At 50.6% G+C, this 27,278-nt stretch overlaps 11 protein-coding genes and 1 non-coding gene across 12 annotated transcripts; 6 read left to right on the top strand and 6 right to left on the bottom strand.

The window, feature by feature from the left end:
* Positions 1-48: 48 nt before the first annotated feature.
* On the bottom strand, positions 49-1,154 carry CONPUDRAFT_164108 (uncharacterized protein). Its single transcript, XM_007768765.1, has 5 exons — positions 1,091-1,154; positions 987-1,039; positions 859-930; positions 332-800; positions 49-263 (listed from the first exon to the last, which is right to left on the bottom strand). Exons 1-5 carry the CDS (start codon positions 1,148-1,150, stop codon positions 159-161), a joined length of 759 nt encoding a protein of 252 aa, XP_007766955.1. The 5' UTR covers positions 1,151-1,154; the 3' UTR covers positions 49-158.
* A 1,112-nt stretch (positions 1,155-2,266) lies between these two features.
* CONPUDRAFT_101711 (uncharacterized protein) lies at positions 2,267-6,222 on the top strand. The gene is made up of 13 exons (XM_007768766.1): positions 2,267-2,567; positions 2,629-3,175; positions 3,249-3,645; positions 3,716-3,831; positions 3,886-3,918; positions 3,973-4,237; positions 4,297-4,728; positions 4,791-5,062; positions 5,114-5,146; positions 5,202-5,263; positions 5,316-5,439; positions 5,490-5,596; positions 5,651-6,222. The coding sequence occupies exons 1-13, from the start codon at positions 2,420-2,422 to the stop codon at positions 5,767-5,769; spliced, it is 2,655 nt and encodes an 884-aa protein (XP_007766956.1). The 5' UTR covers positions 2,267-2,419; the 3' UTR covers positions 5,770-6,222.
* Positions 6,223-7,045: 823 nt separating this feature from the next.
* On the bottom strand, positions 7,046-9,005 carry CONPUDRAFT_152147 (uncharacterized protein; the record flags this gene model as incomplete). Its single annotated transcript, XM_007768767.1, has 3 exons — positions 7,046-7,172; positions 7,243-7,264; positions 8,504-9,005. 3 exons carry the CDS (start codon positions 9,003-9,005, stop codon positions 7,046-7,048), a joined length of 651 nt encoding a protein of 216 aa, XP_007766957.1.
* A 347-nt stretch (positions 9,006-9,352) lies between these two features.
* Positions 9,353-9,991, top strand: CONPUDRAFT_51718 (cytochrome b5; the record flags this gene model as incomplete). The annotated part of the gene is made up of 3 exons (XM_007768112.1): positions 9,353-9,611; positions 9,671-9,860; positions 9,934-9,991. 3 exons carry the CDS (start codon positions 9,353-9,355, stop codon positions 9,989-9,991), a joined length of 507 nt encoding a protein of 168 aa, XP_007766302.1.
* Positions 9,992-10,503: 512 nt separating this feature from the next.
* Positions 10,504-12,397, bottom strand: CONPUDRAFT_81183 (G protein alpha-subunit). Its single transcript, XM_007768347.1, has 7 exons — positions 12,257-12,397; positions 12,092-12,186; positions 11,930-12,036; positions 11,400-11,871; positions 11,277-11,348; positions 11,015-11,222; positions 10,504-10,952 (listed from the first exon to the last, which is right to left on the bottom strand). The coding sequence occupies exons 1-7, from the start codon at positions 12,300-12,302 to the stop codon at positions 10,888-10,890; spliced, it is 1,065 nt and encodes a 354-aa protein (XP_007766537.1). The 5' UTR covers positions 12,303-12,397; the 3' UTR covers positions 10,504-10,887.
* Positions 12,398-13,219: 822 nt separating this feature from the next.
* Positions 13,220-13,311, bottom strand: CONPUDRAFT_t49. The gene has a single exon. It is a non-coding gene; the product is annotated as a tRNA-Ser (tRNA).
* Positions 13,312-13,411: 100 nt separating this feature from the next.
* Positions 13,412-14,695, top strand: CONPUDRAFT_136257 (uncharacterized protein; the record flags this gene model as incomplete). The annotated part of the gene is made up of 4 exons (XM_007768768.1): positions 13,412-14,053; positions 14,107-14,196; positions 14,250-14,411; positions 14,486-14,695. Exons 1-4 carry the CDS (start codon positions 13,433-13,435, stop codon positions 14,693-14,695), a joined length of 1,083 nt encoding a protein of 360 aa, XP_007766958.1. The 5' UTR covers positions 13,412-13,432.
* A 394-nt stretch (positions 14,696-15,089) lies between these two features.
* On the top strand, positions 15,090-18,239 carry CONPUDRAFT_81184 (P-loop containing nucleoside triphosphate hydrolase protein). The gene is made up of 8 exons (XM_007768348.1): positions 15,090-15,290; positions 15,349-15,365; positions 15,424-15,757; positions 15,830-16,055; positions 16,107-16,543; positions 16,597-17,093; positions 17,149-17,279; positions 17,356-18,239. The coding sequence occupies exons 1-8, from the start codon at positions 15,160-15,162 to the stop codon at positions 17,686-17,688; spliced, it is 2,106 nt and encodes a 701-aa protein (XP_007766538.1). The 5' UTR covers positions 15,090-15,159; the 3' UTR covers positions 17,689-18,239.
* A 326-nt stretch (positions 18,240-18,565) lies between these two features.
* On the bottom strand, positions 18,566-20,288 carry CONPUDRAFT_81185 (Clavaminate synthase-like protein). The gene is made up of 8 exons (XM_007768349.1): positions 19,840-20,288; positions 19,605-19,778; positions 19,467-19,547; positions 19,308-19,413; positions 19,106-19,249; positions 18,993-19,049; positions 18,866-18,929; positions 18,566-18,812 (listed from the first exon to the last, which is right to left on the bottom strand). Exons 1-8 carry the CDS (start codon positions 20,215-20,217, stop codon positions 18,722-18,724), a joined length of 1,095 nt encoding a protein of 364 aa, XP_007766539.1. The 5' UTR covers positions 20,218-20,288; the 3' UTR covers positions 18,566-18,721.
* Positions 20,289-20,674: 386 nt separating this feature from the next.
* CONPUDRAFT_164113 (uncharacterized protein) lies at positions 20,675-21,671 on the bottom strand. Its single transcript, XM_007768769.1, has 4 exons — positions 21,286-21,671; positions 21,170-21,236; positions 20,977-21,118; positions 20,675-20,923 (listed from the first exon to the last, which is right to left on the bottom strand). The coding sequence occupies exons 1-4, from the start codon at positions 21,579-21,581 to the stop codon at positions 20,856-20,858; spliced, it is 573 nt and encodes a 190-aa protein (XP_007766959.1). The 5' UTR covers positions 21,582-21,671; the 3' UTR covers positions 20,675-20,855.
* A 641-nt stretch (positions 21,672-22,312) lies between these two features.
* On the top strand, positions 22,313-24,003 carry CONPUDRAFT_164114 (uncharacterized protein; the record flags this gene model as incomplete). The annotated part of the gene is made up of 4 exons (XM_007768770.1): positions 22,313-22,637; positions 22,692-23,070; positions 23,118-23,320; positions 23,383-24,003. The coding sequence occupies exons 1-4, from the start codon at positions 22,449-22,451 to the stop codon at positions 24,001-24,003; spliced, it is 1,392 nt and encodes a 463-aa protein (XP_007766960.1). The 5' UTR covers positions 22,313-22,448.
* Positions 24,004-25,424: 1,421 nt separating this feature from the next.
* Positions 25,425-27,125, top strand: CONPUDRAFT_136260 (uncharacterized protein). The gene is made up of 13 exons (XM_007768771.1): positions 25,425-25,450; positions 25,520-25,539; positions 25,600-25,614; positions 25,675-25,713; positions 25,775-25,803; positions 25,864-25,877; positions 25,928-25,959; positions 26,018-26,080; positions 26,133-26,192; positions 26,248-26,379; positions 26,437-26,671; positions 26,731-26,779; positions 26,838-27,125. The coding sequence occupies exons 10-13, from the start codon at positions 26,253-26,255 to the stop codon at positions 27,072-27,074; spliced, it is 648 nt and encodes a 215-aa protein (XP_007766961.1). The 5' UTR covers positions 25,425-25,450; positions 25,520-25,539; positions 25,600-25,614; positions 25,675-25,713; positions 25,775-25,803; positions 25,864-25,877; positions 25,928-25,959; positions 26,018-26,080; positions 26,133-26,192; positions 26,248-26,252; the 3' UTR covers positions 27,075-27,125.
* Positions 27,126-27,278: the final 153 nt, after the last annotated feature.

Consider the following 27,278-nt stretch of genomic DNA (forward strand, 5'->3'; position numbering starts at 1 on the left):
AAACGTCTTATCGAGACGAGGCACTAGCATGCTGCGAACACCGTGTCCGTGAACGACCCAATAGAGAAATATATTCGAGATGTGGTAATGAGCGCATGCTGTGGATAGAAGTCTTGTGTCCATAAAATGATTGTAAACAGAAGAGAGGCTTAGAACATTCAATCTCCCCACGACCTCGATATGGCGCCAGCGTCATGAATTGTAAAACCTTCAGCCGGAGGTGGGGCCAGCGAGCTACCATCGGTAGAAGCAGTGGACCAGTCCTAGGATAACGAGAAGATTGAGTATGAATGGTCGATCTCAGGGGGTAGGACGGCTTGGTTCGGCGCACCTGTATATGAGTGGCCGAGGCACGCAGCGTCCGGTCTTCAGAGGCTAAGCCTGATAAGCCATCCTTGTTGCCCTGCTTCCCCTCATATTCTGTTCCCGACCCAGGACCTCCCTCCTGCCTGGTGTGGTCCGTAGCACCAAGGAAGCCGCTCGTTTGCGTCGGACGACCTCGAGTACTGCCTGTTGATCCATACCGACCCCCCTTGATAAGCCTTGCATTCAATACCGGTCGGATTTGGTCCATACTATCGTTGGCCTGACCACGATAGAACTCCTGGACGTCGTGCGCCAAGGATAAGCTAGACTGGGACTTTTGCAGCGAGGGGCCGGGCGAACGCGATGGACGGCGGCTGTAGCTATCCTGTGTTCCACCAGAAACGCTTCGAGTGGAATGTGATGAGGATGGATCGCCAAGTACCTTGCCGCCGTGGAGATTGAACGGAAATTGAGCGTTCACATTGACCATCTTTCTGCGGGACGTCCCAGGACGTGAGTGCGACGGTGCATGGTGGAAAGACGAATACTTGCCCTTGCTGCGAGCTTACTACGATTCCGAGCCTTTCCTTCAGCTTTTGATCGGCGGCGATACGGCCAGGCGGACTAATGAAATAAGCTTGTGAGCGGCATACCCAGGTACATGAATGGACTAGACTTGCACAGGGGGCTCGTCGATGGGTTGTATGAGCGGTTCATGTTCATGATTAATGTCCTACGAGACGGTTCAGGTGGGTGAAATAGGCGAAGATGGGTGCTCACGGACGGGTTCGTCGGCTCTCTGACGTATGCAGCAAGAAAACAGGAGTGACCTGAGAGGAGTCATGAGCTGGAGGAGCACAACGGAGACAGCACGAAAACACGCTGCGACGGATTTGGTAACTCATGTGGACACTCCACCAGAAAAGGAAACCAGGCGTCAAGCAGAACGAGATACTCGATCTGACTTCAGGATTTGATGTCGTTATGGTCTTACTCATGCTCAAGGACGCTAGTACGAAACCGTTGATACGAACTTTGTGTTGGAAGGTTATGAACCGTGCATGAGAACAATGAGACCAGGAGATGAGTGATAGAACGCAGGGTCAGATGATATTGGAAAGTTACAAGGACTTGACTAAGTGGATAGCATGTGGAAGACGGAGGGTAGAGAGCACCGAGAAAGCGAAAAGGAAAAAGGCCAGTGTCCTGGGTGATGGATTGGAATGATGATGACGATGACGAAACTGAAGGATAGAGAAGGGGTGAAATATATAGATGAGTGGATGTATGCTTTAGGGATAATTGGGCATGTGCGCGGACTCGCCTAGGGACGGATGGCGTCGCTGTCATTGTCAGATGTTTTTTCTGGTCGGTCATCCGGGGCAGACGGAACAAGGGGGAGCCTGGTGAAATCAATGGACGGGCGCCTGTCGCGTCGTTGTTTCTGATGTGGAGAAGCGTCAGAGGAGATGGATTCCGCAGCAGACCGCCAAGTGGCTGGTGGAGGGCACGAAAAGTGTGGGAGTGTGACGCCAGGGTTGAGTAGGGCGAGTTAGAGTTTTGCGGACAGGCCTGACAACCAGGCACATGCACGCGAAGGGACGGTCCCGATGCCGTGGGTGCGCAAGATGCCGGAAGGAGCAGGGGGGATCCGGAGGACGGGTGGAGGGATGGCGGAATCGGGGAGGAGAGGAGCCGGGTCCTGGCCAAAATGCAGCCTATTGCGAGTGAGGGTGGGCAGATTGGGATGACGGGGGGTGTTGATTGGGAGAATCGAGCGAAAGCAGAAAGAATCAAAGGAATCAGAGAAATATTTTGTCGTGAGTTGTGTGATCTTCTGATCTGCTGCATTTGCGTAGGTGTTCCATATTTGGGGTGGAGAAAGTGATCCTTTAACTTGGAGCGGGCGTGGGGATGGGACGCGGACGGGTCACTCGCGAGTGCCACTCTCTGAATCGTCACCCGGCGCCGATTGCCACTAGAGTGGTATTTCTTTTCTGACGCTCGCGTGGCGGGGTCGAATTAATCCCAAAATCCCAACGCCGACAGACAGGACAACCCAAGCCGGGGTGGCAACTGACAGCGTTTGCTCTCCTGATCTCATCCTCCCTCCATGGTCGCTTCTGCCAACGGCGACGTCTACACTCCCTTTCCTCAGCCCATCATGTTGGAAGACAGTCAACACTCCTCAGAGGACGGCTCAGGCCTCCACTCCCCCATCTTCGGCGCCCCCTTTCCACAGCCGCACGGGGACAGTAACCGTACGTCTTCGCTCTCTTTTGCCCTCGACGCCATTTCACATGTTCCTCAATAATAATAAAGTCCGGTACCATCCAGATCACCTCAACATCCAAAACGCTGCAGGCATCCTCGCATCCCAGTTTGACTACAATGGCATGAACCTTCCCCACCCAGCCCCCCACCTCCTCGAGACACCCATCGATCTCCACGGTGGTGCCCATCACCACCACCCATACCCCAACGAGTTTCCTCTCCCCCCGCGCAGCCAGCTCGATGTCTCCAGCTCGCATACCCTCCCAAATACCCGTCTTCCGCCCCCGCCCTCCCAGGGTGGTCCCGTCAATCTCAATTATCAGTCCCCATCTCACAGGCGGTTCTCGGGCGACGGAATTCGCGAGCAGTCCTCTTATTCTTCCAACGGCAATGCTGCTTCTAATATGCATATCAAATCTGAATACCCAGCCGGTCAGCCAACCAACTTGGCTGCCGACTCAAATCAACGGTCACCTCCCGTCAAGCGGGAAGTTGCCTCTCAACAGCAACAGCAATCTCAGCAAACTGCTGCGGCAACACAGGACCCTCCACCGCGTCGAGAGATTTCAAATCAGGTGATTGCTTGTCGTCAATGGTGAGATTAAAGCCTTCTTTTTCGCGAATTTCATCATAATTGATGCCAAACAAATGTTTTACCTCGCTTACAGCCGCGCCAGAAAGATTCGCTGTGATTCGACGCGCCCCTCTTGTCACAACTGTCTTCGGCGATCCAACGAGTGCCAGTACGATGCTGCTCCAAGGCGTCGAGGGCCTGATAAGCGGCCAGGCACTCGCCAGCGCTCGTGCAAGAAGCGTCCTGCAGACGGATCGGCACCACCTCAGCCTTCCTCCAAGCGGAAACGTACAGCTTCTCGCCCGGGCGAATCGGACAACTCTACTTCCGGGCAGGCAGGCAGCGCAAGTGAGCAGCCTGCGCCTTTGCGTACTTCTAGCCTCAGCGACGATGGTCGGATACGGTTGCATCAAACATCTTTGTCGCCTCAGGATGGCGAATTCTCTCCTTCGGCTCAGCCCCGTGGTCTGTCAGGGGATGGATATTCAGTGGTGCGTCTGAGCAATATATTCATCATGGAGATCAAGGGAGTATTGATCCGATTTACATACGCCCTTCTAGCATGAGCGATCTTTCCATGACAAACCGCGCTTATCATCCTCTCCCTCTGTGCAATTCAACCGCAAGATCTGGTGGGATGACTTGGTCAATAGCTATTCGGCGACTAGAGATCAATCGTGAGTGGTGTGAGTGGGTATATGTAGAATGTACACTAAGAATGCATGTGACAGTTTGAAAGATATCGCCAATGACCTTTCCTCGCTGTAAGTTTTCACCTTGCGCATGCCCACAACGAAGTAGCTCATGAAAGGTACCAGCTTCACGAACACAGGCTACTGGCTTTCCTTTGTGAACGTACCTGATTTTGTTCGAAGCCTTTACAACCCGGAGGATCGGTCTCTCATGCAGCCTTCTCTCGTTCTTGCCGGTTTGGCCCTCGCTACGTTGATGAAGTCCAGCGAGATGGAGCTAGGAGCTGCTGGCAGGAACCGCGCGATATGGCTGAGGGATGCTGCACAGGCCTCTTTGGAGTCCTCTTGGAATACTGGGTGGATTGACATGACTTTGGCTAAAGCCGCACTTGTACGTCCTTGCCCTTTTCATAGCTGCAATTTTCTCAGACTGAAATCACTCACTGATAGATTCTGGCCGTTTTTGAGACGTCTGCACACCCTCAGTTCACCCCCGAGCGCGCTCGCTCGTCTTTATTGCTTCTGGATAATATTATTCGTTCGCTGTCCTTGACATACCTCGATTCTCACGAGCCAGATGTTTCGACTTTCATGCCCAACACGGTTCCTATTGCTCATCGGAACAGTCACCACGCCCGTTCGCCACCTCGCAAATGCGCTTGCATTCCACTTCCGCCAAACTCTTCCCTCGCTACGGATCACTTTTCTTCAGCCTGGAGCTACACCCCACCCTGGGATCCTGCTTGGACACCAGAAGAGATGCATCGCGAGGCTGCCCGACGTCTTTGCTGGAGCGCTCTCAACGTCGTTGCAACTTATACGCAGAACTGCGTGGCTTTCCGCATTGAGCCGGCTGACTTGTTTTTAACTGATCCGTCTAACGTAAGTTGGCTACTCCATGGCTTCTATGTCTTCCTGACTTCTGTTACTAATGCCCCAAAAAGTTCCGTCTTCTCTTCCCTGGCGAAGTATCTGAGCGGGGTCCGGACCGCAGAATGCAATCGCCCAAAGATTCGATTTGGGCTCTGTACTGCCGCAGCATGCTCCTCTGGAACTTTTGCATTCGCCTTCGGTACAGAGGATATCCCAGCGCTCAGTCAGCCGAACTTGCATTGGAGGCATTCACAGAGACGCAGAACATCCAAGACGCTCTAGACTCCCACACCTGCAATCTTGATGCTGCTTTGATCTATATGTGCAGGGAATACATCTATAAGTAAGTCTTCCATACGGTAACGTGAACAGTCACTGAGCTTGCTTTTCTTAGTACACAACTGCTTCTGACCCAAATTCTGCGAAGGTACGTTCTTCCGGCGAGTCAGGAGGAATCATCCATTCATCTTATTTGATATCAGTTCCCACGCCGTGGATCCCCGCACAGTGCCTTCGCTGGGGACAGAGCAAATCCATGACTGGCGTAAGTTTGAGTCCATATGCTGCTACATGGCTTCTGATAAGACCATCCGCAGTCCGCTATCAGGATGATTTCATCAAGCGCGTGAGGGTATCTATTCATCGCCTCGGCGATGCCGATGGAGACCTCTTCACGAGGCGTCCATTCCAAGTAAAATGGTTTGCAAGTCAGATTGCGATGTACGTTATACGTTGCTCCAGTGGTCGTATAGGCTGACAATTGTGGCCAGTTGCATATCTCTTTGGGAAAACAATCGTTCTCTCGGAGTCGCTCTGGAAACTGCCAAAGATACATTAGTACCGCTGGACGTTCTTAATGCATTATGGCCTTGTCCCAGTAAGTTCATGCTCCCCTCTCCTTCACAACATACTGATCCCGAGTCTTTTGCAGCCTTGCAGGCCAAATGCGATGAACTTCGTCAACGGTTGACTGACGCCTGCGTCTCGGTTAGTGTTGAGCCGCCAGCCCCACCAAATCATTCTCTTCCCCCGCACATCCGGGGCGCGTAGGCTATTGCTGCGATACCTTTCTTCGTCAGAACGTGAAACCGATACCCGATACCCCACCACTTCGATAACCAAATTTCTTTGTTTGAAGAGTGGCAAGAACGAAGCCATGACACAAACCCAGTTTTATCTCTACTTTACGAATGCCATGTCATTACTTATCACTCATTGTCGCAGCCATATGTAGCATTGATCCTAGTGTACGATGTGGTTTTGCCCACGCCTCCCTCTCCTTCGTTCTTTTGCTCGCTATCGTGGCTATCCTCTGCTCTGACGCCTGGGAGGTTCACTGGGGCTTGTATGTAATCCTCATACCATCCCTTCACTGACATCTTTAGTCGTTAACGCGACACCCTGTCGACGCCTATCCTTCATTCATTTTCCCTTTTGACTGTTCACTTATCGCTACTGTATCATTTACCGCGCCATGCCCGATCCTACTTGCGTCAATTTATGTTTCCCTGGTTTGCGTCTCTAGCGTGATTACTGCAAGATGCACATGCTAAAACATCGATGTTCTCTGTTGAGCTTTTATACATATGTACTACATAGTAGTGACTCGGGCGCCAGGGGATTGTGTAGCTTATGCGCTGATATCTTGCGGGATCTGGGATAGAACCCGTGTGGAAGATCAGGGCGATCAATCTCGCCGCAGATCTGGATTGGCTGATCGACTGAACGGGGGTGCTGTCATTGGGTTGTCGGACCATGCGCAACGACTCAGACATGCAACGCAAGCAACCACGCTTGAAACCATGACAGGCCGTGTAGATATGTACCACTGTAAATACTGGCCGCCACTTGTGCGTCCGTGCCAAGTCAGAAGGATATATAGACACTATGTACTATACTGGGTTACCAAGGTTGGCAGTAGAGTAGCAGCTGGGCAGTCTCAAACTACATAGTAGAATTATCAATAGCGTATGTTATTTGGAGTGTCATTGGCCGCATTCCCAACCTGCAAAAATTATATGATGGCATCGGACGGATAAGGAAGCCGAAGCGCAAACTCGCTGGCGCAATATCAATGCGGTCTTATCAAAACAAGGCCCTCTGGGCGAGCCTGGATCCAAATCGCTAACGGAGAGATTATGTTGATAGTATGTGAGACATGCCGGGACTGTGTTTCTTTCTATGCCATTCTCCGCAATCATATGCGTGGGGTTATTACGATGAGAAGGTAATGTATGAGTTTGCAACTGCATCAGTACAGTGAAGAGAAGCAACACGTAGTAGTATACTAAAGACATGCGGAATGACATGGATGAATCACCAGTACTCAGAGATTGATAAACGCAGACGAGCTAGCAGCATTGACGGGATGTGGTGCGTGGCTGAGGAGATCGAGTTGTAGTAGTTCGAAGCGAACCTTTGTGCGGAGGAGCCCGTTTTCGGTAACCTCTGATCTACGCAACCGAGCATCAACGTGAACCGCGTCTCCGACTCTTCAATATCGCCAGTCCAAAGTCGGCATACGCTTCTGGCGTCATGGAAGCGTCTGCTCGAGCCGTGAGGAAGTTACGAGCGTCCCATACTCCTCCAAAACTAGACTATATATTTGAACGCCGTGTCGGTCGCACAACAACCTCATACTCTTCTTCGTGATCACCAGAGGACGAGACGTCGGCGGCAACCAAGGGTAAAATATGCATTGGACAGCGTCGAGGAGGGCAGCAAACGACGAGGAAGGACACAGGGGACAATGGTGAGGAAGCAAGTGAGTAATTTAAACACCGATCGATATGAACCCTAAAAGAGGGTTTTGTGTCATACCGGTGCGGAACGGCAAGAAGTTCTCACGAAACCGAATCGGGGTTGGAGGTGGTAAAAGACAACTTTCGGGATACACCTGTCTACCTTCGGATCCAGGAACAAGAGATTATAATACACTGTCAGACAACGATTTGTAGCCGCTCTCTTCTCATCGTCGCCGTCTTGATCGCGGAAAAGTAACACGTTTTCAATGCATGTTAAGTAGGCATCGACTTAGAAAAGCTACTGTTTCCAAGAGTTTCAAGCCATGCGTCACTCGCTAAATTGGTTCGTTAATCAGAGTAGCTAAAAAACATTTTGCCTATGACACGAAGACGGAGTGATCGACATGAGCTCGTGGACGTTGACCATTCGCACCAGTCAACAACGGAACTCGTAACCCGAGGAAGGTGAAGAAGACTTCGAATATTCACGAACAAGTGAGCGTTTGCGTGCATTAAAGGAAAGGTCCAAGCAGGAAAAGGAAGCTTACTATCACAAAGACAGTTTCAGAGATGCCCAAAGGGGCGAGTACAGTTCATGGTATGTGTACTAGTGGTCAAGAAATATGGGGCGTATGAGTGAATGTTGTGCGGGGTAAGTAGAAATAACGTCGCGGATTAAATAAAAGACAAGTGGCAAGGGCGTCGTGGTGTCGTGGCTTCAGGCTGAGTGTATATGTTTGAGAGATTTCTGGTCATGCTGGAGAGACTAAGGGACGAGCGTTGCGCCATGATTGATCATAGTCGAATCCTGTACGGCGACACTAAGCAGAATGACAGAAGCTCAGCTACGGTTCGGTATGAGAAACGGAAAGCGGCAAGCCACACCTTGGCTCTGTAACCAGAATCTTTTCGACGGTCAGCCATCATGGGTGAACAGACGGCAGGCGACCTGAGTACATCAGGAGGCATGGGTGTCCTCTGATCGCATCTCATCCTAGTGCCGCCAGGCACTTCGACGCATTGTTGCGCCATGACCTTACCCACCGAAATGTCGAGCTCGATGAGCCGTTCGTCCACCATCTTGAGCACGCGTGAAACCAGCGAGTCACGATACGTTTTCCAATCATTGGCTCCGCAATCTTTGCGACATTCAACGTCAATCCAGAGAAGAGCATCAAACTTGAGCAAGAACTCGTCGAGAAGACGCTGGCGCTCGGGCAACAAGATGCACACGATTTCCTGTAGACGTGTTGCATTCTTTTCTGCCGCGACTGTTGGCGGCAAGTTAAGCTCTTGATCGCGCGCGGCATCGTATCGCTTTTCAATGAGCGAGATGCTGGTGCCTTCCAGGCTGCGAAAGAGAGAGAATACTAGTCGATGACGTTCATGCTTGACTGCATCAGGGGCTAACATGCGGGGCGGTAGGAGTTGTGCGACATCGGCGAGGTAATGCTGACAGAAATGAGGGAGCTCTTGAAGATGCAAGCCGGTAAAGGTGTACGGCTCAGGATCGTAGACGGGAGGGAGAAAAGCAGGAGACATGGCCGGGATGTTGACGACGTTGGTGCTGACGCTGACCGTGTTCCTCGTCAAGCAGCCGTTTTTATATGCCTAGGGCACAGGAATGGGCTTTGACGGTCCATGCCAGAGCTGAAGGGTTGTATGCACACAGCTTTGACCATGAACGAAGCGCGACATCGTCTTTGTGTCCATCTCCTGTATAAGCTGGACGAAGCACACGGACTAAGAAACATTACGCACTGGTCAAGGGACGGACATTGACAGGCGTTAGCGAAGACCGGATCCGGGGGTTGGGACTCCGCCAGCGCTCGAATATGGCAAATTTCTGGGCGGACAACGCCGGAATCCCGACCCATAACGTGCCACCCATGTTATCGAAGGTGATCTACGGCATTGCCCTCGCCCTTCCGCTCCTCTTCCTCTTCCGCAGGCACAACACTCCTCCAGCGGACGCGCCCGCTACCCAGCCCACCATTCAGTCAGAAAAGCCTCAGGAAAAGCGCGCAACCATTATGCAGCCGCCACGCGATGACCTCCAACCACCAAAGGACGGTCCATTCACGCTAGAGCAGCTACAGCAGTACGATGGTTCTGACCCATCCAAGCCAATCTACGTCTCCATCAAAGGTCAGCCGTCAACCGGATTCTCATACTCGTCCGGCACTCACAAGTAACACTTATAACAGGGGATGTATTTGACGTTACCCGCAAAGCGGACGTCTATGGTCCGGGCAAGTCTTACAACATATTTGCCGGCAAAGACGGATCCAAGGGCCTCGGCATGTCCAGTCTCAAGGTAGAGGATGCTGTCCCGGACTGGAGTGGCCTCCCAGATAACGAGAAGAAAGTTCTCGATGATTGGCACAGTTTCTTCTCGTGAGTACTTTCCTTGCCCTTGCGCCGTGTGATACTACACTCACGCTCGGTTCCTCTTTCTTGTTATTCACAGGAAACGTTACAACGTCGTAGGGCGCGTAGTCGACCTCCCGGATATCGTAGCTCGTTGATAATTCTCTCGCCCACTTTCTTCCATGCTGTCTCGATGTCTAGTTTATGTGATTCCCTTTGTGATCGCTTTCGCTGCGAATCAATTGTATCATAGTATCCGCGCACTTCTCTTTAACTTCCCTAACCTTGATATATGGTACATCAAACAGACTGCCACTTGCTCACGCCGCACGCTTAGGGTGCGGGGAATGTGACGAGCCAAACTGGCAGCTGACAGCTAGGCTAGATACCTTCCAGTACCCCTTTTGGTTTGTTCATACACTCATACACTTTTGGCACAAGCGCTTCGCGAAGTAAGTCAAACTCTCCACACGAAGGTGGCGTGTAACTGAAAGCTTGTTTTTGTAATAAGTCATGCACCGAAAGGGTTGGGCGTAAGGACACAGACAGGAAAAAGGTTCCCATAAGGGCCATCCTATCTTTGACAGGGCTACGGAAAGCATTGACAATGATGTCGGTATTCCAGTGTCACACTTATGGACATCCGTGCAGAGCGCGATATACATGTTAGGGTGCTCGCAGCGTTAGATGGCATATTTATCAGGACATCCAATTACATTGATAAATCGTAAAACGGGTATAGTAGATTTTGATCGCTCCCATTATCAAACTTGAACGGAAAAAAGGGGAAAAGAAGTAGTAGGACAAAACTAATAACAACTACGTAACAAAAAAAACAAGGCTGTCAGTGGGCGCATTCAAGAAATCCCTGAAGTTCAGAATAAAGTGTAGCGTATAAGCTTCGTCATGAATAAAAGAGCGGACGGCTATTAGTAGCCAGGAATGTCGCGGAAACGTCCGATGCAGATGAGTGGTAGGCCTGATGCATGCGGTGTAAATTCATGGTCGGCGATGCAGAGATGCAGGGAGAGATGCAAAGTTGGAACGCGTCAGTTTACAGCAGACCACACTCGCGCAGGTGGATCTGCAAGAGGATATCTTGAATCGCACTCAGAACGACTGAGAGAAATTACCGTGATTAGCACTCGTTCACACAATCTGTAGTCAAGCTCAAAACTCACATCTAATCTGTTGCGTGTCTGTTGCACAGGTATAATGCGCGTAAATTTGCTTTGTCGCCGCATTCTGGTTCAGCGCAACGAAGCGATGAAGCAAGTAGTCACAAGCAGCATCGTAGTTATCACCACCACTGTAATCTGGGAAGTAGTCTCCCAGAGGTGAATTTGGCAGTTTCTCTGCGAACAAATCGATCTTGTTCAAGAACAGAATCTGTTTGCCTGAATTCAGTTTCGCGGCGCATAACAGCCAAAAACATTGACTCACAATCGACGTCTTGACAAACCATCGTGAATTACATATCGAGTCGAAGAGTGTCAATGCTTCTTGCATACGGTTCTGGCGGACTCGTCACCACTGAGTCCACAAGTTTGAACAAGACGTACTCACCACGCTCTCATCCTCATACAGCATCTGGTCGTACTCGCTCAAACTGACCAAGAAGACAAGCGCGGTGACGTTTTCAAAGCAGTGGATCCACTTCTTCCGCTCACTACGCTGTCCACCAACATCGAAAAGTTTGTAGACAAGTTCCCCAACTTTGAATGTGGTTTCTGTGATACCTGTCGTCTTAACACGGCTTCGTAGGATATCCTGGTCCGTAGGGAGGTAACCGGGCCCCGACATGCGGTCAATTGCGTTGAAATAGTAGACAGCGGAATCATTGAGCTGGAATTCGCGAGAACGGCGAACTGCTTCCTTGACGCCACCGTCACGCCAGAGACCGCGAATGGCGTCTGCGACGTCGCGGGGAAGGACGTCGCCCTCGAGTTGAGCCGGCATTGAAAGGACCACAGCCCTCCGGGCGTCGTTTTGTGGCGACAAAGAGATATCCAATTGAGGCATAGCCTCGAGAATGGCTCTATAGTCACCTGTCAGAACCTTTTTAAATTCCGGAAATAGAAGAGAACTGAACGTACCGCATCGACTGGATAGTGTTGGAGAAGATGATCTCCTTGTACGAGTCCCGCTCCGAGTCGATGTAGGGGCCGTGATGAATGAGCTTCATCTGCTTGAGAACGGTGGACTGAAGGACGCATGAGCACGAGTTTTGACGGGAAGGAAGTGCAACGTCAGCTTGCCTTGCCAGACTCTCCGGCACCGAGGAGAAGCATTTTGATCTCATTCTTGGCCATCATACGGTCCCTCTTGAGCTGGTTTTCGATCTCGTCGTTGCCTGGTTGAAGGAGAAAGCGAATATAGGTGAGGGGACCGGCGGGATGAGGGGGGTGGCAACGGGTACTCACGGGCCTTGGCCTCAGAGTCAACGGCGGTGGACTGGACGCAACCCATTTTTGCACTTGAGAAAGACCGAGTTGGTGAAAAAGATGTGCAGCGTCAGCGACGGGAGGAGGAGGAAGAGGGAGAAAGGAATGGGGCAATCGAGGAATAATTAGTGTGGTGGGAGATGCGACGAGGTAGACGCTCGTGCTCACGGGAGAGGGTCGGGTCAACAGGTCTGCTGGGGAAAAGAGTGAGGGCTCTGCCGCGGCCAGTCCAGCAACAACTCTCCCAACGTTCACACTCCGGCTGATGGCCTGACGGCTTCCGACGCGGAAATTCAATCTTGACGCATCATGCAGACAAAACCCTTCTTGCCGCGGCTCGGCACATGTGCATACCTGCCATAAACAGAAACTCTTCCACGTCCCGGCGCATATCTCTCGGTACCAGGCCCGTCCGCCGCTCCGGTCTGCCGACCACAAGGCCAATCAGATTCACAGAAACCAACGGGGCCGTGTGCACTTGACCAACGCCTGAATCAACACTTCAGATCTGAAACATTTACTGTAAGGAACGTGGACGAGGTTCGCCGACCTTAGCTAGACATACATAGACAACAAGGACAAGAAAAATAAATCAGGACAGCACATTATGGCCATGTTGACATCGATCGCTACGTGACACCGATCCGCGTCCCATGCAACGATGACGAAACCGCACAGGATGCGTAATATGAGCGAATGATGCGCCGTGCCTTGTCAGTAGAAAAATTGATGATGGGAAGACGTTCTCCATTTGTTTCTGAAGCGTATCAGCATCTACATATCAGTAAATCACCAAAGCGCCCTCCATGGAACAAAGATCTTCCCGGATGGACAACTATGGACGAAGGGTGGGAATGCGAATGTATCATTTTTGACCTCCGGATAAACTTTGAATCAGGCTTCGGAGGTGATGTCGGCAAGTCGTCGAAGTGAGCAAAAAGACGACACCAGCAGGATTTGAACCTGCGCCCTCAAAGAGGAACAGATAATCGGATGATTCGAATCTGTCGCCGTAACCACTTGGCTATAGTGCCCTTGTGAAGAGCATTTCCCAGCAACATCTATCATGCTTGCTCTCCTCGGTTGGCTTACAGCGATAACCCAACACCCATTTGCACCTGGAGGATGTCTGCACCGGGGGCCAACAATCGCGTAATGGATCTTGCTCATGAACCTCCTACACTCTTAGTCCTTGAACAAAATCCAGACCCTCGCGATCCCCCGCCGCCATATCCTTCTCCTAACCGACGTGTCCGTTCGTCCAGAGTGAGCCACCGAAACATACGGCGGTTACGAGCACCAGGCCAACTGCTGTCTGGAGACTCGGACCAGGAGCCTAGCTGTCACACCTTGCGGTATGGAGATGCCTCAAATTTGTCCAACAATGCCACGGAGGCGACACCTCTCCTGAATGGACCTCCAAGATGCGCCAGGCGTCCGCGTTCGCAGTCCTTCTCGAGTACATCGAGCTCTGGCGCCCCATCTCTTGCCCAAACAGTCGCCTCTTTGTTCCAACCTGACCTAGACGATGACAATGAAGTTGACATCTACGATGCATTGCATATCCATGGGCCCGGGTCCGGAGAGCAGCAGATTGAGCAACACGCAAACCAAAGTCAGAGTTGGCAACAATGGCCTTTGCTATCCAGACGAGCGTGGAGGCGTTATTTCAAACCTTTGACACATAGGGCATATTATGCAGCCCTTCTTCATCTAATGGTGCTCAATTTCCCCTTCGCTCTTGCTGCCTGGGTTTACCTTTTTGTATTCACCCTGGTGGGTACTTTCTATCTCTATGACGTTCGGGGTTTGCAGAACAAGTTATTCAGACTGGCACAACGCTCCTTATCACGCTCCCTATTGGTGCCGTTCTCTGCTTCTTTGATCTTTTGGGGGCCAGAGCGTTTGCTAGGGCGGAGGTAGGTTCAATCGGGTGCGTTCGGTGTCCCCGCACGCTAATCTCATAAACTAGCTTGCGTTGCAACGTGCATTCCACGGGCCTCTCGCTCATGCGCCTCCTTACCCAACTTACCCTATCTTTCGACGTATGCGGCCAACCCGACCGGATGAAGAGACTGGAAGGGCCGATACCCCACAGCACGAACCGTCCTTTTACAAAAATGCCTACTCGATGGTCAGTCTCTTCGAACGGTCCCAGTTCTAGACTACTGACATCGCTGTCGTGGCTTACACGTTGTCCATCCGCAGTTTACAGACTCGACGACGTATTCCGCGCTATTCTACTTCTTGGTTATTAAGCCGGGCATAACGTTAATATTCTCGTTGTGTCTTATAGTAGCTGTACCGCTGTCAGTGGCGCTAGTTCTGCCTGCGCCGCTAGTGCTGCGGGTAGTGCGGAAGCTGGGGATCTGGCAAGCAAATGTCGCGGTGGAGGGCCTGTGCCTTGCTGTCCTGTAAGCATATGCTAAGGAGGGGTAATTGTACTGTTCCATAATGTTTGCTGTATGTGCTATTGTATACGGAACGCAGAGTGTTTCATTAGAGAATAAAGGAGGGCGGAAGCGAGGGTGGTTGCATTGCCCTGAAGCGCCCTCTGCTGTGTACATGTGTGGCTGGGGGGTCGGAGATAGAGTACTAATAGGGCGTTGCTTCTGCTGACGCGTCTTGACTTGCTTCCTCCTCGTTGCAAGTGCTTAGACAGCTGTCGCCCGGGTCCGTGCGAGTCATAAGAACAGCCTTAGCAGTCATCTTACCGTCTTCTACATACTTGCTGTATTGCGCCTTGACGCCAGCCTACTATAACCCACCCCAGAGCGGCTAGCACACTCTGCACTCACACACCCACCACCCTCGCCCAGACACACTATCGGGTGTGCTCGCAACATTGGATTGGTCGCAACATCCTCCCCATCCCCACTGCCATGGACGCTCTCAAGTCGCTCGTGCAGCCTCTCGTCGGAGGCGGAGGAGGTTCCTCAGTCATTGATGGCATGAAGCTCGTCGTCCTCGGTGGCACCGTCGAAACGGCTCGGAGGGTATCCAGCTCGGCCTGGTAAGTCGTTCGTGCACCCTTTCTCTCCTCAACGCTTTAATGAACTCGTCGTGGAAAGGTCCCATTTCGTGAATTGTAAGTAGCGCCCATCGACCTGCTGTGTAATCCCCTAACCCAAGCTTGGCTCCTCTAGCATTTTTCCTCACTGCCCATTTTTCGGAAGAGGATTATCCGTACGACTGGCTCATGCTCTGGCTCTCTCGCCGTCCGGAGTGGCAGCGTTCTCGGGAATTCGAAACGACCACCCGGACATCAACCCCCGGTTTCTCCGGAACCCGCACCGCAGACAACTCTTTTGGAGACGAAGAGGAAGAGGAGGAAGATTCGCCTCCAGGCAAGGTCAAGACCCGGGTTGTCTTCCAGCCCACATTTGACTCGACCCATACCATTTACTACAAGGGCCACTGGCTGCGTGTACGCCGTTCCCGCAAGAACGACGGCAGCTCTTGCGAAGTGCTCTCTATAAGGCAAGTCTACCCCGCACTCGCGGCTCTGCCAATGCGGGGTAAAATGCTGACAATTGATGTCGCCTTCTTTAGCGTTGTCGCGCGTAACAACGACGTCTTGAAGCAGCTTGTTCTACAAGCCAAGAAAGAGTACGAGGCCGAAGCCATCCATCGCGTGCAAATTTACTTTGCCGACTCGCATGGAAGCTGGCGTTGGTCAGATTCGCGCCACAAGCGACCTATGTCATCCATTGTGCTCAACCCTGGCGTCAAGGAGATGCTCCTCAACGATACCAAGGACTTCCTCAAGTCTGAGAAGGTAAAGTGATTGTCCCAGTCTTTTGGAGTTGCCCTGACTTGACGTTTGCAGTGGTATGCGGATCGCGGAATTCCATTCCGCCGCGGTTATCTTCTGCATGGTGTTCCTGGATCGGGGAAGAGCTCGCTTATCCATGCCATTGCCGGAGAGCTTATGCTTGATATTTATGTTGTCTCATTGTCCTCATCTTGGATCAGTGACAGCACGTTGACGACTTTGATGGGTCGAGTCCCCGCTCGATGCATCGTTCTTCTTGAGGATCTCGATGCCGCATTTACTCGGAGTGTCACGCGTGACAAGAGCTCTAGCGGTAGCCCCGACTCATCGAACAATAACGAAGAAGGACCACAACCCGATTCCTCCAACTCGAGCAGCCGTCGTCACCGTCACAGAGAGAATAACATGTCCGATGTAAACACTCTTAGCTTGAGCGGTCTACTCAACGCGCTAGATGGTGTCGCGGCTGCAGAAGGTCGTATCTTGTTTGCGTAAGTGATGTTTGGTTGCGGGCCTCGAACATAGCCTTGAGCTTTTTCATCAGAACAACGAACCACCTCGAGCGCCTTGACCCTGCGTTGTCTCGTCCCGGACGGATGGACGTGTGGGTCGAATTCAAGAATGCCTCCAGATGGCAAGCGGAATCTCTTTTCCGCAACTTCTTCCCATCAACGGATGAAGATGACGAGGTCATCGAAGGTGACCTTGAAGGCGTCGACCTTCCGACGCCCCCATCGCCACGGTCACCAGCATCGACTGTCAACTCCACTCTCTGGTCGACGTCACCTTCGTTCCTATCTTCGACGTCTTCCTTGTCAATACCAAACATGAAGAGTACCGCATCTGCCAGTGACACGGATTCGAATGCTAGCGGATCTCCGGCGCAGAACCGGGCGCATCTTTCGACGCCCGTTGAGGAGCATATTGCTGCTTGTCAACACTCGTCGAAGCCACTGGACGGCAGAACGCTTGCGCAACTTGCCAAGCAGTTTGCCGATTCAATCCCAGATGAGGAGTTCAGTGTTGCAGCTCTCCAAGGATGTACGTGATCAGCACTCTGTACACACACAATCTCACATCTCTCGCGCTCTTTTAGACCTGTTGAAGAATAAGGCACGGCCCGAGGCCGCCGCCAATGACGCTGTCGCTTGGGTCATCAGCGAGCGTGAGATGCGGGAGCGCCTCAAGAAGGAGCGAGAGGCTCGTGAAGTCAAGGAAAAACTCGAAGTGAGTATCAGCTGTACGGAACGGCCTGGGCTGCCCATATACTACCTAGTGAACGTTTTCTAATTGTTTGTTTTAGAGAGAGAAACGGCGCAAAGAACTCCTCGAGAAGGAGAAGGAGCAGGCTGAGTCGGAAAAGAAAGAACTTGAGCTAGCTAAGTTGAAACTGCAACTGCAAGAGCAGGAGAACAAGGACAAGTCTAGCGCTGAGAAAGCAAGCGAGGTTAAGGACAAGTCTGAGGATGCCAAACCTGCTGACGATGAGATCGCACCTCATCTTCCATCTGTTACTCAACCCGCTGAAGTGATCAAAGGCGAGTCGAGTACTGACGAAGACAGTGATGAGGAGAACACGCCTCCACATGATGGTTCTGCCTGGATGGCCATTTCCCCGGCAGCACCTTCGAGTTGACTCAGTACCACAGTCTCAGCTGGCGGCCCATCCGGTGATGTCTCTGTGGTTAACCCAGATGCTTATGGCGACAACAATCCTGCTCCGGCTTCTCTTCAACCAGTGGCTGCCGCAGCGTCATCTGCACTACTTCGTCGCCACGCGGGCGGATCTGACCTCGTGTATTATATGCTTCAACTCTATCTCGCTCATCTGTACGCTTTCCTACTGCATTTCGACCCCACGCAGCGCCGGAGACTTGTCTAGACGGCATAGTTTGCCTCTGGCTCACACATAGACACGCCGTTGCTGATGTTGTCATCTCCCATCGCGCCCTGCTTTCCAGCCTGCATATTTGCTCCTGTATATATATAAAAGTGTTGGTTTGTTTGATTTCTGTACATCGTTTCATTATCTCGGTCAAAACTTCATCGCAGTAAAACATTCCATCCAATTTATCATCATTCATCATCCATCCTACGTCACAACCGCAATTCCAAGCACTCATTCGCACCCCCGTGTCATTCTTTTTGGTAGTTTTAGGTTGAGCGTAAACGGACTAGTAGTGCTATTGAATAAGATGCCGTCTTGAGCACTTTATTTATGGAACCCGCCAGCCCGAGGGGCTGTTAGCACATGTGTGCTTCAAAGCTTCATGTTCAATCGCCTACCAGGTAAGACATAACAATTGCGAAGTTCTGCGAAAACACTAGTCTGCTGGCACGTGTCAGCTTGAACAATGCATGGATTAACTAGAGACGGGGCAGGCCCCGAATACATACTCTAGATACAGCTAACCCACAGTAGTACTGTCCGCCTTGGAGCCACACGCCCCCCAGGACATTAAAATGATACACCAACCAAGCTTTGAAGCACAAGGCGAATATACAGACCTATCCAGTTGATACATTGACATACTACGAATACATCGCGCTAAATTACACGGATTTCTACATAATCTGAAATATTACATATTCCATTAAGCCTTCTAAGTTGCGATTGGACAGCAATTCATTCAAGGTTGTATCAAGCTCAGGCTCTGGGTGCTCCAGGCTCAGTAAGCAGAGACTTGCTTCGGAATACCGTTGGGGAAGTACTGCTTAAACAGGTCTGGGTAGTGACGCTCTGCAACGTCAGGGTGACTCCTGCGAAAGCGCCGCTCAGTCAGTATATCTCATAAGTCGATGGAAGACCTCACTTGACGCGTCCGATCAAGTTCACTTTTCCGGACGGCTCGCGGTCGAACTCGGAAAAGTTGACAGCTGTGGGTGAAAAAGGATATGTGATATCATGATACCTCACTGGATCGCAGAATCAATGCTTACAGTCTGTCTTAACTAGGTCACCACGGAACTCTTTGAGCCTAAGGACCTCAGGGGGGACTAAGTAGCAAAGTATGAGGAGAACTTCTCTCGTGACGATGCAATATAGACCGTACAGTCCATTACTTCGTTAGCAAGCCTTGCGTTCAAGCTGATGTTCTGGAAGAACGGGACGGAGTAACGGGGAGTGGAGCCAGCGGGGGGCGACAAAACGCGATGCGACGTGGCACGTACGAGCCCTTGCGTGACAAATTCAATCGCTTGTTTATTTGTCTTCTGAGTGAGACCAGAGCAATGGAAAGGGGAAGCGGTGCCAACCTTTGCCAAAGTTCACCACGAATGTGCCTGGGATGGGAGGCGCATCGATCCACTGTCCCGACAAGTTCTGAACTTGCAAGCCGGGGTGAGACGAGGCTTGTAGCAGCTGCCAGTACGAAGTGTCAGTTCATCGACTTATGGTTCCTCCGCATGACTCACAAAGGTTAGAAAGCCAGCATCATAGTGGGGCCCAACACCTTGGTCCGAGCTTGATTCATCGTTGGCTGGGTACTTGACCACCTAGGAGACCAGCATGAGCAGGTGCCGCAGCCATAGCTAGGACATCAACACCGTCACCTTTCCGCGATGTTGCATGAGCTCATTGCGATCATAAAACTTGTTCAGCGCATTCGCGGGGAGACCCAGTGCTTCTGAAATTAGAGCGATGAACTTGTAGCTGAGCTCTTGTACTTCAAGCAGGTAGCGTTCCATGGTGGCCTTGAAGCCTGGCAGAAGGTTCTCATCAGGCCACTGTGCTGGGGAGTTAGTCCAGAGTCTCCACCAGAACCGGAGATCGTTGATATATGCGTACCTGAGCAGGGCCCCACAACCGGATGTGTTCCGGAGCACCAGGCTTCCATTGGGTCTCATGGGGTGTAGCAAAGTCAAACTGCTCTCGATAATCTTGCTCCCCTTTGGTGAACTCCATCCCGAGCTTGTTGTACCCAAGGAAGTGAGGCGAGTTGGCCATGACGATACGGTCCTTAGCTTCCTGAGGCAGGTCAAAGAGACGCGGTATGTACTCGATCAGCGAATCCACATCACGCAGGGGTACAGGGTGATTCTTGAGGTAGAGGAAGCCGACATTGATCAGTGCGTCCTGGAGCTGCTTGATGAATGCAGGCTTAGTGAGCGGGTCCGAGACGAGAGAGAAGTCGAGGATGGGGACGCTAGAGAAGTTGGCCGCCATGGATCTGGTGTTGGACAAGTTCGAGAGTGCCAGTTAGGGAGTCTATCTGTTAGATAACTGGTTTTGTGGGCACCATGAGGGGATCTGTCAGCAGGTGCAGCAGCAAATGTAGCCTCTAACGCCATTTCTCACAGGTATGGCGCTGAGGACTGGGAAATACTGTTCTGCGAAGGCATCTGAGAAGTTGCGCTGAGAACTACGATGAATGGATTGAGCGGGTCGACGTACATGCCCCCCTCCAGCTATGAGGTTGGGCTGGCCGACATCATGCATCATGCATCATGAGTCGACCCGAGCTGAGCGCTGAATATTGAATAGGTAGCAACTGGGAGACCTTACACCACCAGTCAGGGGCTCATACAAAACTGATTGCTCTGCCATGTAAGGACCATCGGCCCATTTAGCCACTGGCCCGAGCTTACGGAACACCTCTTCCGCAGACACGCAACGCTGCAATAGGCTGATACCAAAGGTAGGTTGAATGGTCATTGAGTCTAGTAGGCCAAGGTTTGACATGTCAACATAAGGGTAGGAGGTGTAGTAAATAAGATATGCTGGAGCCGCGCTGCTGTGAATTCAATAAACATTCTGAAGTCATGTACTAGGGTCGGAAACCGAGCAACTAAACCAGGCTGCTCCTATGGGCGGTGGGCTCTGATTGGAAGACTGTTTTGTCTCCTACGTTTCTCCACCAACAAGTAGCTCACTACAAGTCGTGTCGTTAGAAAATCTTCCCAATTTCTACTAAAGATCACTGACCAATAATCTTTTCTAACGAGGACATCGCTTCCTTTTTGACATCCATCCTGGCACGTTGAGACATCCGCCAGACGAAGAAGTGACGCTGATATGGACGGTACTCTGCTATGGGTGTTTTGTCCCCGTCATTCTCCTTCACGAGCTTGAATGCCCTTAAGTAAGCTTGCCATAGGAAGGATCGAGGATTACATACCTGAAACATCCGCTTTTCCATCCTCCACCGGTACTCAACTCCGTCTCCACCAGTGAACATCCCGCCGCTACATGAATTAGCTTTGAGCATCTCACTAAAACAATAATTACACGCACTTCTTCTGGTCATAGTTGATGAATTCAGTCGCCGGCATCCACTCCCCTTCTTGACCGTCTGGGTTGAAGCGAACCTTCATTTCTTGCTTCGGTAACCATTCGATTTCTGCTATAGTCGTCACACAGCGCATCTCAAAATCATGCTTGATGACTTTGGTGAGGCGCGGATGCCAGAAACGAGTGACAACCTCGTAGTATATCTTGTCATTATCACTGGCAAAAGTCGTGTTGCGGATGCTGTTGGTCGCAATATTCAATTTATGGGGAGGGTCAGGCTTCTTTGGCGGAGGAGGCATACTGAGACGAGCGGAATTGAGCTTTAAAGAAGAGACTCTTGGGTGACTCCAAGGTAAGGGCAGGGAGCTGATCACCGAGGGACTTAAAAGCAAGGGCTCCCCGTGGATGCCGGTGTTTACCGTGGTAGTGGGCCCTATTTCAGACGCGAGAGTCGCAGACGATTTGGTAAAGCAGCTGTTCAAGACGCCCAGGGATGGGAAAGATACAAGAATAACGAGACGTTTGAGGCGCAGCCTGGGTAACGAGCAAGAGGTGGCCGGGTCGGTTGAGTCTCAAACGTGTCCGGATCAAGCACGCACGGTCGGAGAATGGGTATGCGCGGGTTCGTTCCCAGACGTCGTGAGTGTGATTAGCCGTGCATCGAGACCATGGTGAGACCGGCAGTGCATATGAGGAGTTTGCAGGAGATACGATGTGCTATGCTAACGCTAGAGCCGTGGGTGACGTCGACAAGGATGCCACCAAAGTAGACATGGAGACGTCGTTTTTGATTCGATTTGATTATGGATGGTTATGGATATTACAATCCGTCGTAGCGAGCAAGATAGGATGGATCATTCGGGAACGCGGCCGGGAGTTGATCGAGCGCGCGGAAGGGCGTTCCATAAGCTGAGCTTAAGTATTGCAGTATGTCAACGTTTCAACATTAACGCAGTGTGACACTTGAAATTTCGGATATTTCGACAATAGTCAAAGCCATTTCGTCACATTTGGAAACCAGACTCTGACTGGCGGCCTCGCCCTTACCCCACCCCCGTGTACGAGTGTCAATACTCAGTACTCAGTACGCAGACATCGATTGGCTTTCGTAGACTCCTTTCAGGCCTCCTTCATTCGCTCTCCGGGTATCCTTACAATACAAACAGATGCCCCCATCCAATGTCAATCGCTTGAAACCCTCCCAGCAATCTCCCATTGAACCCAAGTCTCCCCTGCTTCCCATCTTTGCAACCGTGGACGATGAGCTGCGCGATTTACGACGGACGCAAGCACAAGGCCAAGAAGAGGACCTACGATATGCCTTGGATAGAGTGATCAAACGCGTTGAAGAATTGGTCTGTCCTTTGTCCTTGCCAAGACCTCTCACCTCGATCTCACATCTTGGTTAGTCTTCGCTCCTCAAGACAGCTTACAAGACACAAGCTGAACTCGAGGCCTCACTGAGCGTCGCCAAATCGAATCTCACTCTAGTAATATCCAACAATGAGATGCTGGAAGAAGCACTACGGCGAGAACAACCTGTAAGCGCGAAGGATGTTGGTTGGCGAAGATGGAGCGCACGCGAGGCCCAAAACCAGGAGCAGCGTAACTCAGAGGAACGAACCAGAAGCCTAGATTGCGGCTCGACGACTTCGACCGAGAACGGTGAATCGCCTCAGCCTCCAAGCACTGTGCCCATCAACGGGAAACCAGGGACAACCTCACCGGTACTTTCTCCTGCTCCGTCAACGTCGGAAGGGCGTTTTTTCAAGTTCAGGTTCAATGGAGGCGAGTTCACTGTTAGAATTCTGGTCGCCACCCTAACCTTTTGTCAGGCTCCAAATCCCCTCTTCCTCCACACCCGTCCCACCTGACATCACCCTCGCTCCCTTCACTGGTTTCGAGCACCAGAGAAAAGGAGTTTGAAGATCTTCAAGAGCAACTTGAGAAAGAGCGTAAAGCCCACAAAGCTAGCGTAGATGAGAAATCAGCTCTTGAAGCCGAGCTCGAGTCCTTATCTCAAGCACTCTTTGAAGAGGTAAAAACATGTCCTTACCAATTTCAATTTTACAGTTACTAACTGCTAATATATCCTTGAAGGCTAACAAGATGGTCGCCACTGAGCGTATAAAGCGCGCAGAGACCGAAGAAGAACTTCAAGAAATACGACTGGAAAAGGATGCCCTTCGAAGAGCACTCCGTTTAATAGAGGACGAGAATGGTCAGCTTCGTAGTGCTAGCGTGACCGCTATTGAAAATACCATGGCGGGACCTTCTTCAGGAGTTCTATCCGACGGCACAGATCTTCCTTCAGTGGGCTGGCACTCTCGCTCTTCTTCCCGCGTTGCCTTGAAATCTCCCCTGCATTCTCGAACAAACTCAATGCAGGCTGTGAAAGATCACGTCCTTGATCAGGCATCAGATGTGACAGTCGAGATCGCTCAATCCCCTGGAAGTCCTTCCCCGACGCGAGACCATTTAGTAGACTTCTCACTGGAACCCGCGCCTAAACCATCGTCGCGAGGGGTATCTCTAGAGGACACGGAATCATTTAAATCACTGGACTCGCCGCTAGAACCTGCTTCTGATACTGACCAGGCTACATCAGGCTTTGACAGCCCTACAGTAGTCCAACCTCCCCCTGAAGCCGAAGAACTTTCACCATGGGCAGACGCCCCATCTAGCCCACCTCCTCGGCAGCAAGCAGCGACATTCACATAAACATTGACCGTACATTGACCTGTCCCGTGGAACGCAGAAGATACATTTTACACTTAGCTTGGTGCTGGTTGCTGTACTCGTAGGCTTTTGTATCCGTGCAAGGAGTCGCCATGAATTGCAACAAACAATGGATGATGTCGGACTCACCGATATTGCACATTAATCCTTCAAGCCTATGTTAACTATACTCTGCCGAACAGGGCATCAAAGTAATCTTTACGTGATTTCTTGTGTATAGAACCCTTGGGTTTTAGCTCATCTCAGTTACAACGTCTCACCGACAGCAGGCATCTGCAACAAGCCCAAAACACGCTCGAGCACATTCTTGTTCAAAAATCTTAATTTTTTTTTGACTCCATATGATTCATAGTAGATCGGTTGCATATAATGCCCTGCAGTTTCAGAACGCTAACCGCGTTCCTCCCGTCCGCGTCAACACTAGTGCCGGTCAGCAAAAATATCGACATCACGCTCACGTTTGAAGTCGCCGCAGCATCTGTTACTTCGATCAGCCTTCTTCTCACGATAAAATGATCTTCGTATGCTTCGGAACCTTTGCTTCCAGCGTCAACACTGACTCAAGAGCACGCCAACAATTCATGAGAATACCTTTCTTGACCTCAGGCTCCTTGCATGGACAACGTCCAAAAGTCTACCACGTACGAGCGCACACTGGAGTTCTGTTCTCACACTGTTCTATTCATTCACTTACGGGAGCCTAAACCAATGGTATCAGCTTCACAGGTGATTGCCATAGGAGGATGTGCTATCCTTAGCGCAAACATCCACAGCCATGCGACTGGACTTAAAGATGTACGAGCCTCCTGTTCATCACTCTTCCCGGTGGGCGGCCATCTCCCATGTCAGTGAGTGCTACAGCGGCGATTGTAGACTACGAGACGGAGATTGCTCTTAGTCTCGCATACTGCACCGGTGAGTTATAACCTTCACGCGTGTTCTATGGTGCAGTTCACCTAATCACCGCTTGTTTTGTACAAGAGGCTTGAAAGCTATATAGAGCCCTTGATTTTGGCCCTGAGAACAATTCCTTTAGAGAAAATGCAGCGTTTGGCCTAAGGAACAAAACCTCTAAACCGATTTCGCTGCAAGTGAAATTTTCATAAAAATTACCCTTCCGAATTGCCGCTTACATAATAATTAGTCCATATATGGGAATATAGCCCCCTATCTCTACCACTAATCAACCCAAAATATGTTTTATTGAGATACAATTTTCTTCTCAGCCCTGGCAACAACGCCTTTACTTCCAAGTTTGACCTATTTCAGCCATAAAATTACTGTTTTGGGATGCAATGGTCGGGCCCCCCTTCAATTGCCGCTTACGTAAGCTGTACCAAACAAGCGGCAACTAGGTGAACTGCACTATAGGTGTCCCCAACTATTCCTTAAATAGCTGCGACGCTGTCGATAGTAATTTACGACTATTGTGAGTGTTGATCCTCTTCGGACGAAGGTAGCGCCGACAAATTCTGACATATACTGACAAATGATGCAGCGCTGACACTCGAGAGAGAAGTGCGTAGACATCTGCGAGATACATCGCTCGTAGACTGACACAATATCCTTGACATGAAGGTTTCATTGATATGGGCAAGTCATGCATGGCGTTTGATCAGCACAACGTGAAAGTTTATTGATGCTGGAACGCAGAACAGGACGTGGAAATTGGTGTCATATCTGTATTTCTTCGTAAGTAGTAATCACAACAACGTATTTTGATACATCCTTTTCATACCAACTATATTGATAGAACCGTTACGTCGGGTTGTTGGCTGCTATGTGCGTACTCATCTTGTTACGACGATCAACCCCTATCTAAACATTGGCGACTATGAACAGCCTCGAGTTACTGGGTAAGCAAGCCTTCTATGTTGGCGGAGACACAACCTTGATTGCTCGTTAGCGTACATTGGCAAAATTCCCTGGTCGACCTCGGTATGATCTTCCGTTCGGTATTGTTGCAAAAGACGATGCCGCTAACTCAGCCTTTCAGGAGTATGTTGCTAGCTGCACGGTCTAATACTAAGCTTGAACCTTGCGCTCATTTTGTTTAGATGTAAGCTTCTCCAAACATCCTAGTAAGAATTATTTGTTGACCAACAGCGCAGGTACATCGTTGTACCTGACCGGCATTTGGGTCAGTTTTGCCCTGCAAATATCCTTTCAAGGTGAGATAGAGGCATTCACTCGTCCGATATCCGTCTAACTAGTTCTCTGCTCCAGGTATCATGCAGATCTGCGTTTGGGCTATGTACAAGAAATCGAGAGCCATCTTGGCCGTGATGCTGGTTGCCTTCTTGTTTCAAAATGGCGTTATTCTGTACGCCAACATTGAAACAAGTATTACTACTCGAGGTAAGCACCGAAAAATATATATATGTCGAGCTCTCTATAAACTTCTTCTGGCTTTAGACGTCATGTCCATATCGGTCGACCATCTCTATTTTTGCTCCCCGGACTCGGAGGGCAACCTGAACCTTGTGTTAATTTCATATGTCCCGGTGGTCTTGTTTGACGGACTGTTGCTATCTCTTGCAGCGTTCAATTTTCTCGTGCACCTGCGGAATACAAGGAGGGTTATTAGATACCGGAATCCTAACTCATGGATGAGGCTCTTGATATCTCAACACCTCATCTATTTTGTACTGTTAGTGAGTTCCCTCATGAGATCTAGAGATGTTGTTCGCTGACGTGAATTACTACTAGTTCTGTATTCACAGACATTTTGCTTCTAATGGCTTCGATCACCTCCAACGTGTGTAACTTCTTTACACGACGGGCCAGAGTATTTAGCTAATAAATCGGGTTTGAAGGGAACTTTGCTCGAGCTGGCGAATGTATTTGGGTATCTAACTTTCTACCTCATGGGCCCGCGACTCGTCATCAGCTTCAGGACGCATGGATTTGCCGTTCAGACTAGTACTCTGGTTGACGCCGAGGAGGTGGAAGCCGACTCTGCCATAGAGATGACTGGAAGATTTGTCTCAATACAGTATCTCAAATTTGATGGTCCAAACCAGTCATCTGCAACAACGTTGTATCGTAATTAGCAGAGTATCAAGAAAACCTCTTGTCTGATAAATCCTGCCAATATTAGTCACTGTTGGTACTCATTCCTTTGGGTTATTTCAAAGCTTTGTATGTTTCTGGCGTTAAATTGAAGAAAACCGAAACGAGGTGATTCTTAGCCGAAAATGGGTATGACTTTGGCAGAACTTGGTTCGGAAGCAGTAAGACGCGCTCCACGGATACGT

This window comes from Coniophora puteana, assembly GCF_000271625.1.
Source record: "Coniophora puteana RWD-64-598 SS2 unplaced genomic scaffold CONPUscaffold_4, whole genome shotgun sequence".
Classification (NCBI taxonomy): Eukaryota; Fungi; Basidiomycota; class Agaricomycetes; order Boletales; family Coniophoraceae; genus Coniophora; species Coniophora puteana.

What these genes read in the sequence shown, in the direction of transcription:
- CONPUDRAFT_164108 (XM_007768765.1), bottom strand. Translation starts at nt 1,150, where the DNA reads ATGACTCCTCTCAGGTCACTCCTGTTTTCTTGCTGCATACGTCAGAGA. An exon ending in GTAGTAAGCTCGCAGCAAGG is followed by an intron (nt 801 to 858) that starts GCAAGTATTCGT and finishes GACGTCCCGCAG; the next exon opens with AAAGATGGTCAATGTGAACG. An exon ending in CCTCGGCCACTCATATACAG is followed by an intron (nt 264 to 331) that starts GTGCGCCGAACC and finishes TCGTTATCCTAG; the next exon opens with GACTGGTCCACTGCTTCTAC.
- CONPUDRAFT_101711 (XM_007768766.1), top strand. Translation starts at nt 2,420, where the DNA reads ATGGTCGCTTCTGCCAACGGCGACGTCTACACTCCCTTTCCTCAGCCC. An exon ending in GCCAATGACCTTTCCTCGCT is followed by an intron (nt 3,919 to 3,972) that starts GTAAGTTTTCAC and finishes GAAAGGTACCAG; the next exon opens with CTTCACGAACACAGGCTACT. An exon ending in TGCATTATGGCCTTGTCCCA is followed by an intron (nt 5,597 to 5,650) that starts GTAAGTTCATGC and finishes AGTCTTTTGCAG; the next exon opens with CCTTGCAGGCCAAATGCGAT.
- CONPUDRAFT_81183 (XM_007768347.1), bottom strand. Translation starts at nt 12,302, where the DNA reads ATGGGTTGCGTCCAGTCCACCGCCGTTGACTCTGAGGCCAAGGCCC. An exon ending in GTGCCGGAGAGTCTGGCAAG is followed by an intron (nt 12,037 to 12,091) that starts GCAAGCTGACGT and finishes TGCGTCCTTCAG; the next exon opens with TCCACCGTTCTCAAGCAGAT. An exon ending in AGACACGCAACAGATTAGAT is followed by an intron (nt 10,953 to 11,014) that starts GTGAGTTTTGAG and finishes AATTTCTCTCAG; the next exon opens with TCGTTCTGAGTGCGATTCAA.
- CONPUDRAFT_81184 (XM_007768348.1), top strand. Translation starts at nt 15,160, where the DNA reads ATGGACGCTCTCAAGTCGCTCGTGCAGCCTCTCGTCGGAGGCGGAGGA. An exon ending in TGCGAAGTGCTCTCTATAAG is followed by an intron (nt 15,758 to 15,829) that starts GCAAGTCTACCC and finishes CGCCTTCTTTAG; the next exon opens with CGTTGTCGCGCGTAACAACG. An exon ending in AAGTCAAGGAAAAACTCGAA is followed by an intron (nt 17,280 to 17,355) that starts GTGAGTATCAGC and finishes TGTTTGTTTTAG; the next exon opens with AGAGAGAAACGGCGCAAAGA.
- CONPUDRAFT_81185 (XM_007768349.1), bottom strand. Translation starts at nt 20,217, where the DNA reads ATGGCGGCCAACTTCTCTAGCGTCCCCATCCTCGACTTCTCTCTCGTC. An exon ending in ATGCTGGCTTTCTAACCTTT is followed by an intron (nt 19,414 to 19,466) that starts GTGAGTCATGCG and finishes TCGTACTGGCAG; the next exon opens with CTGCTACAAGCCTCGTCTCA. An exon ending in CGTGGTGAACTTTGGCAAAG is followed by an intron (nt 19,250 to 19,307) that starts GTTGGCACCGCT and finishes CAAATAAACAAG; the next exon opens with CGATTGAATTTGTCACGCAA.
- CONPUDRAFT_164113 (XM_007768769.1), bottom strand. Translation starts at nt 21,581, where the DNA reads ATGCCTCCTCCGCCAAAGAAGCCTGACCCTCCCCATAAATTGAATATT. An exon ending in ATCAACTATGACCAGAAGAA is followed by an intron (nt 21,237 to 21,285) that starts GTGCGTGTAATT and finishes TAATTCATGTAG; the next exon opens with CGGCGGGATGTTCACTGGTG. An exon ending in TGGAAAAGCGGATGTTTCAG is followed by an intron (nt 21,119 to 21,169) that starts GTATGTAATCCT and finishes AGGGCATTCAAG; the next exon opens with CTCGTGAAGGAGAATGACGG.
- CONPUDRAFT_136260 (XM_007768771.1), top strand. Translation starts at nt 26,253, where the DNA reads ATGCAGATCTGCGTTTGGGCTATGTACAAGAAATCGAGAGCCATCTTG. An exon ending in CACCTCATCTATTTTGTACT is followed by an intron (nt 26,672 to 26,730) that starts GTTAGTGAGTTC and finishes AATTACTACTAG; the next exon opens with TTCTGTATTCACAGACATTT. An exon ending in TGGCTTCGATCACCTCCAAC is followed by an intron (nt 26,780 to 26,837) that starts GTGTGTAACTTC and finishes TCGGGTTTGAAG; the next exon opens with GGAACTTTGCTCGAGCTGGC.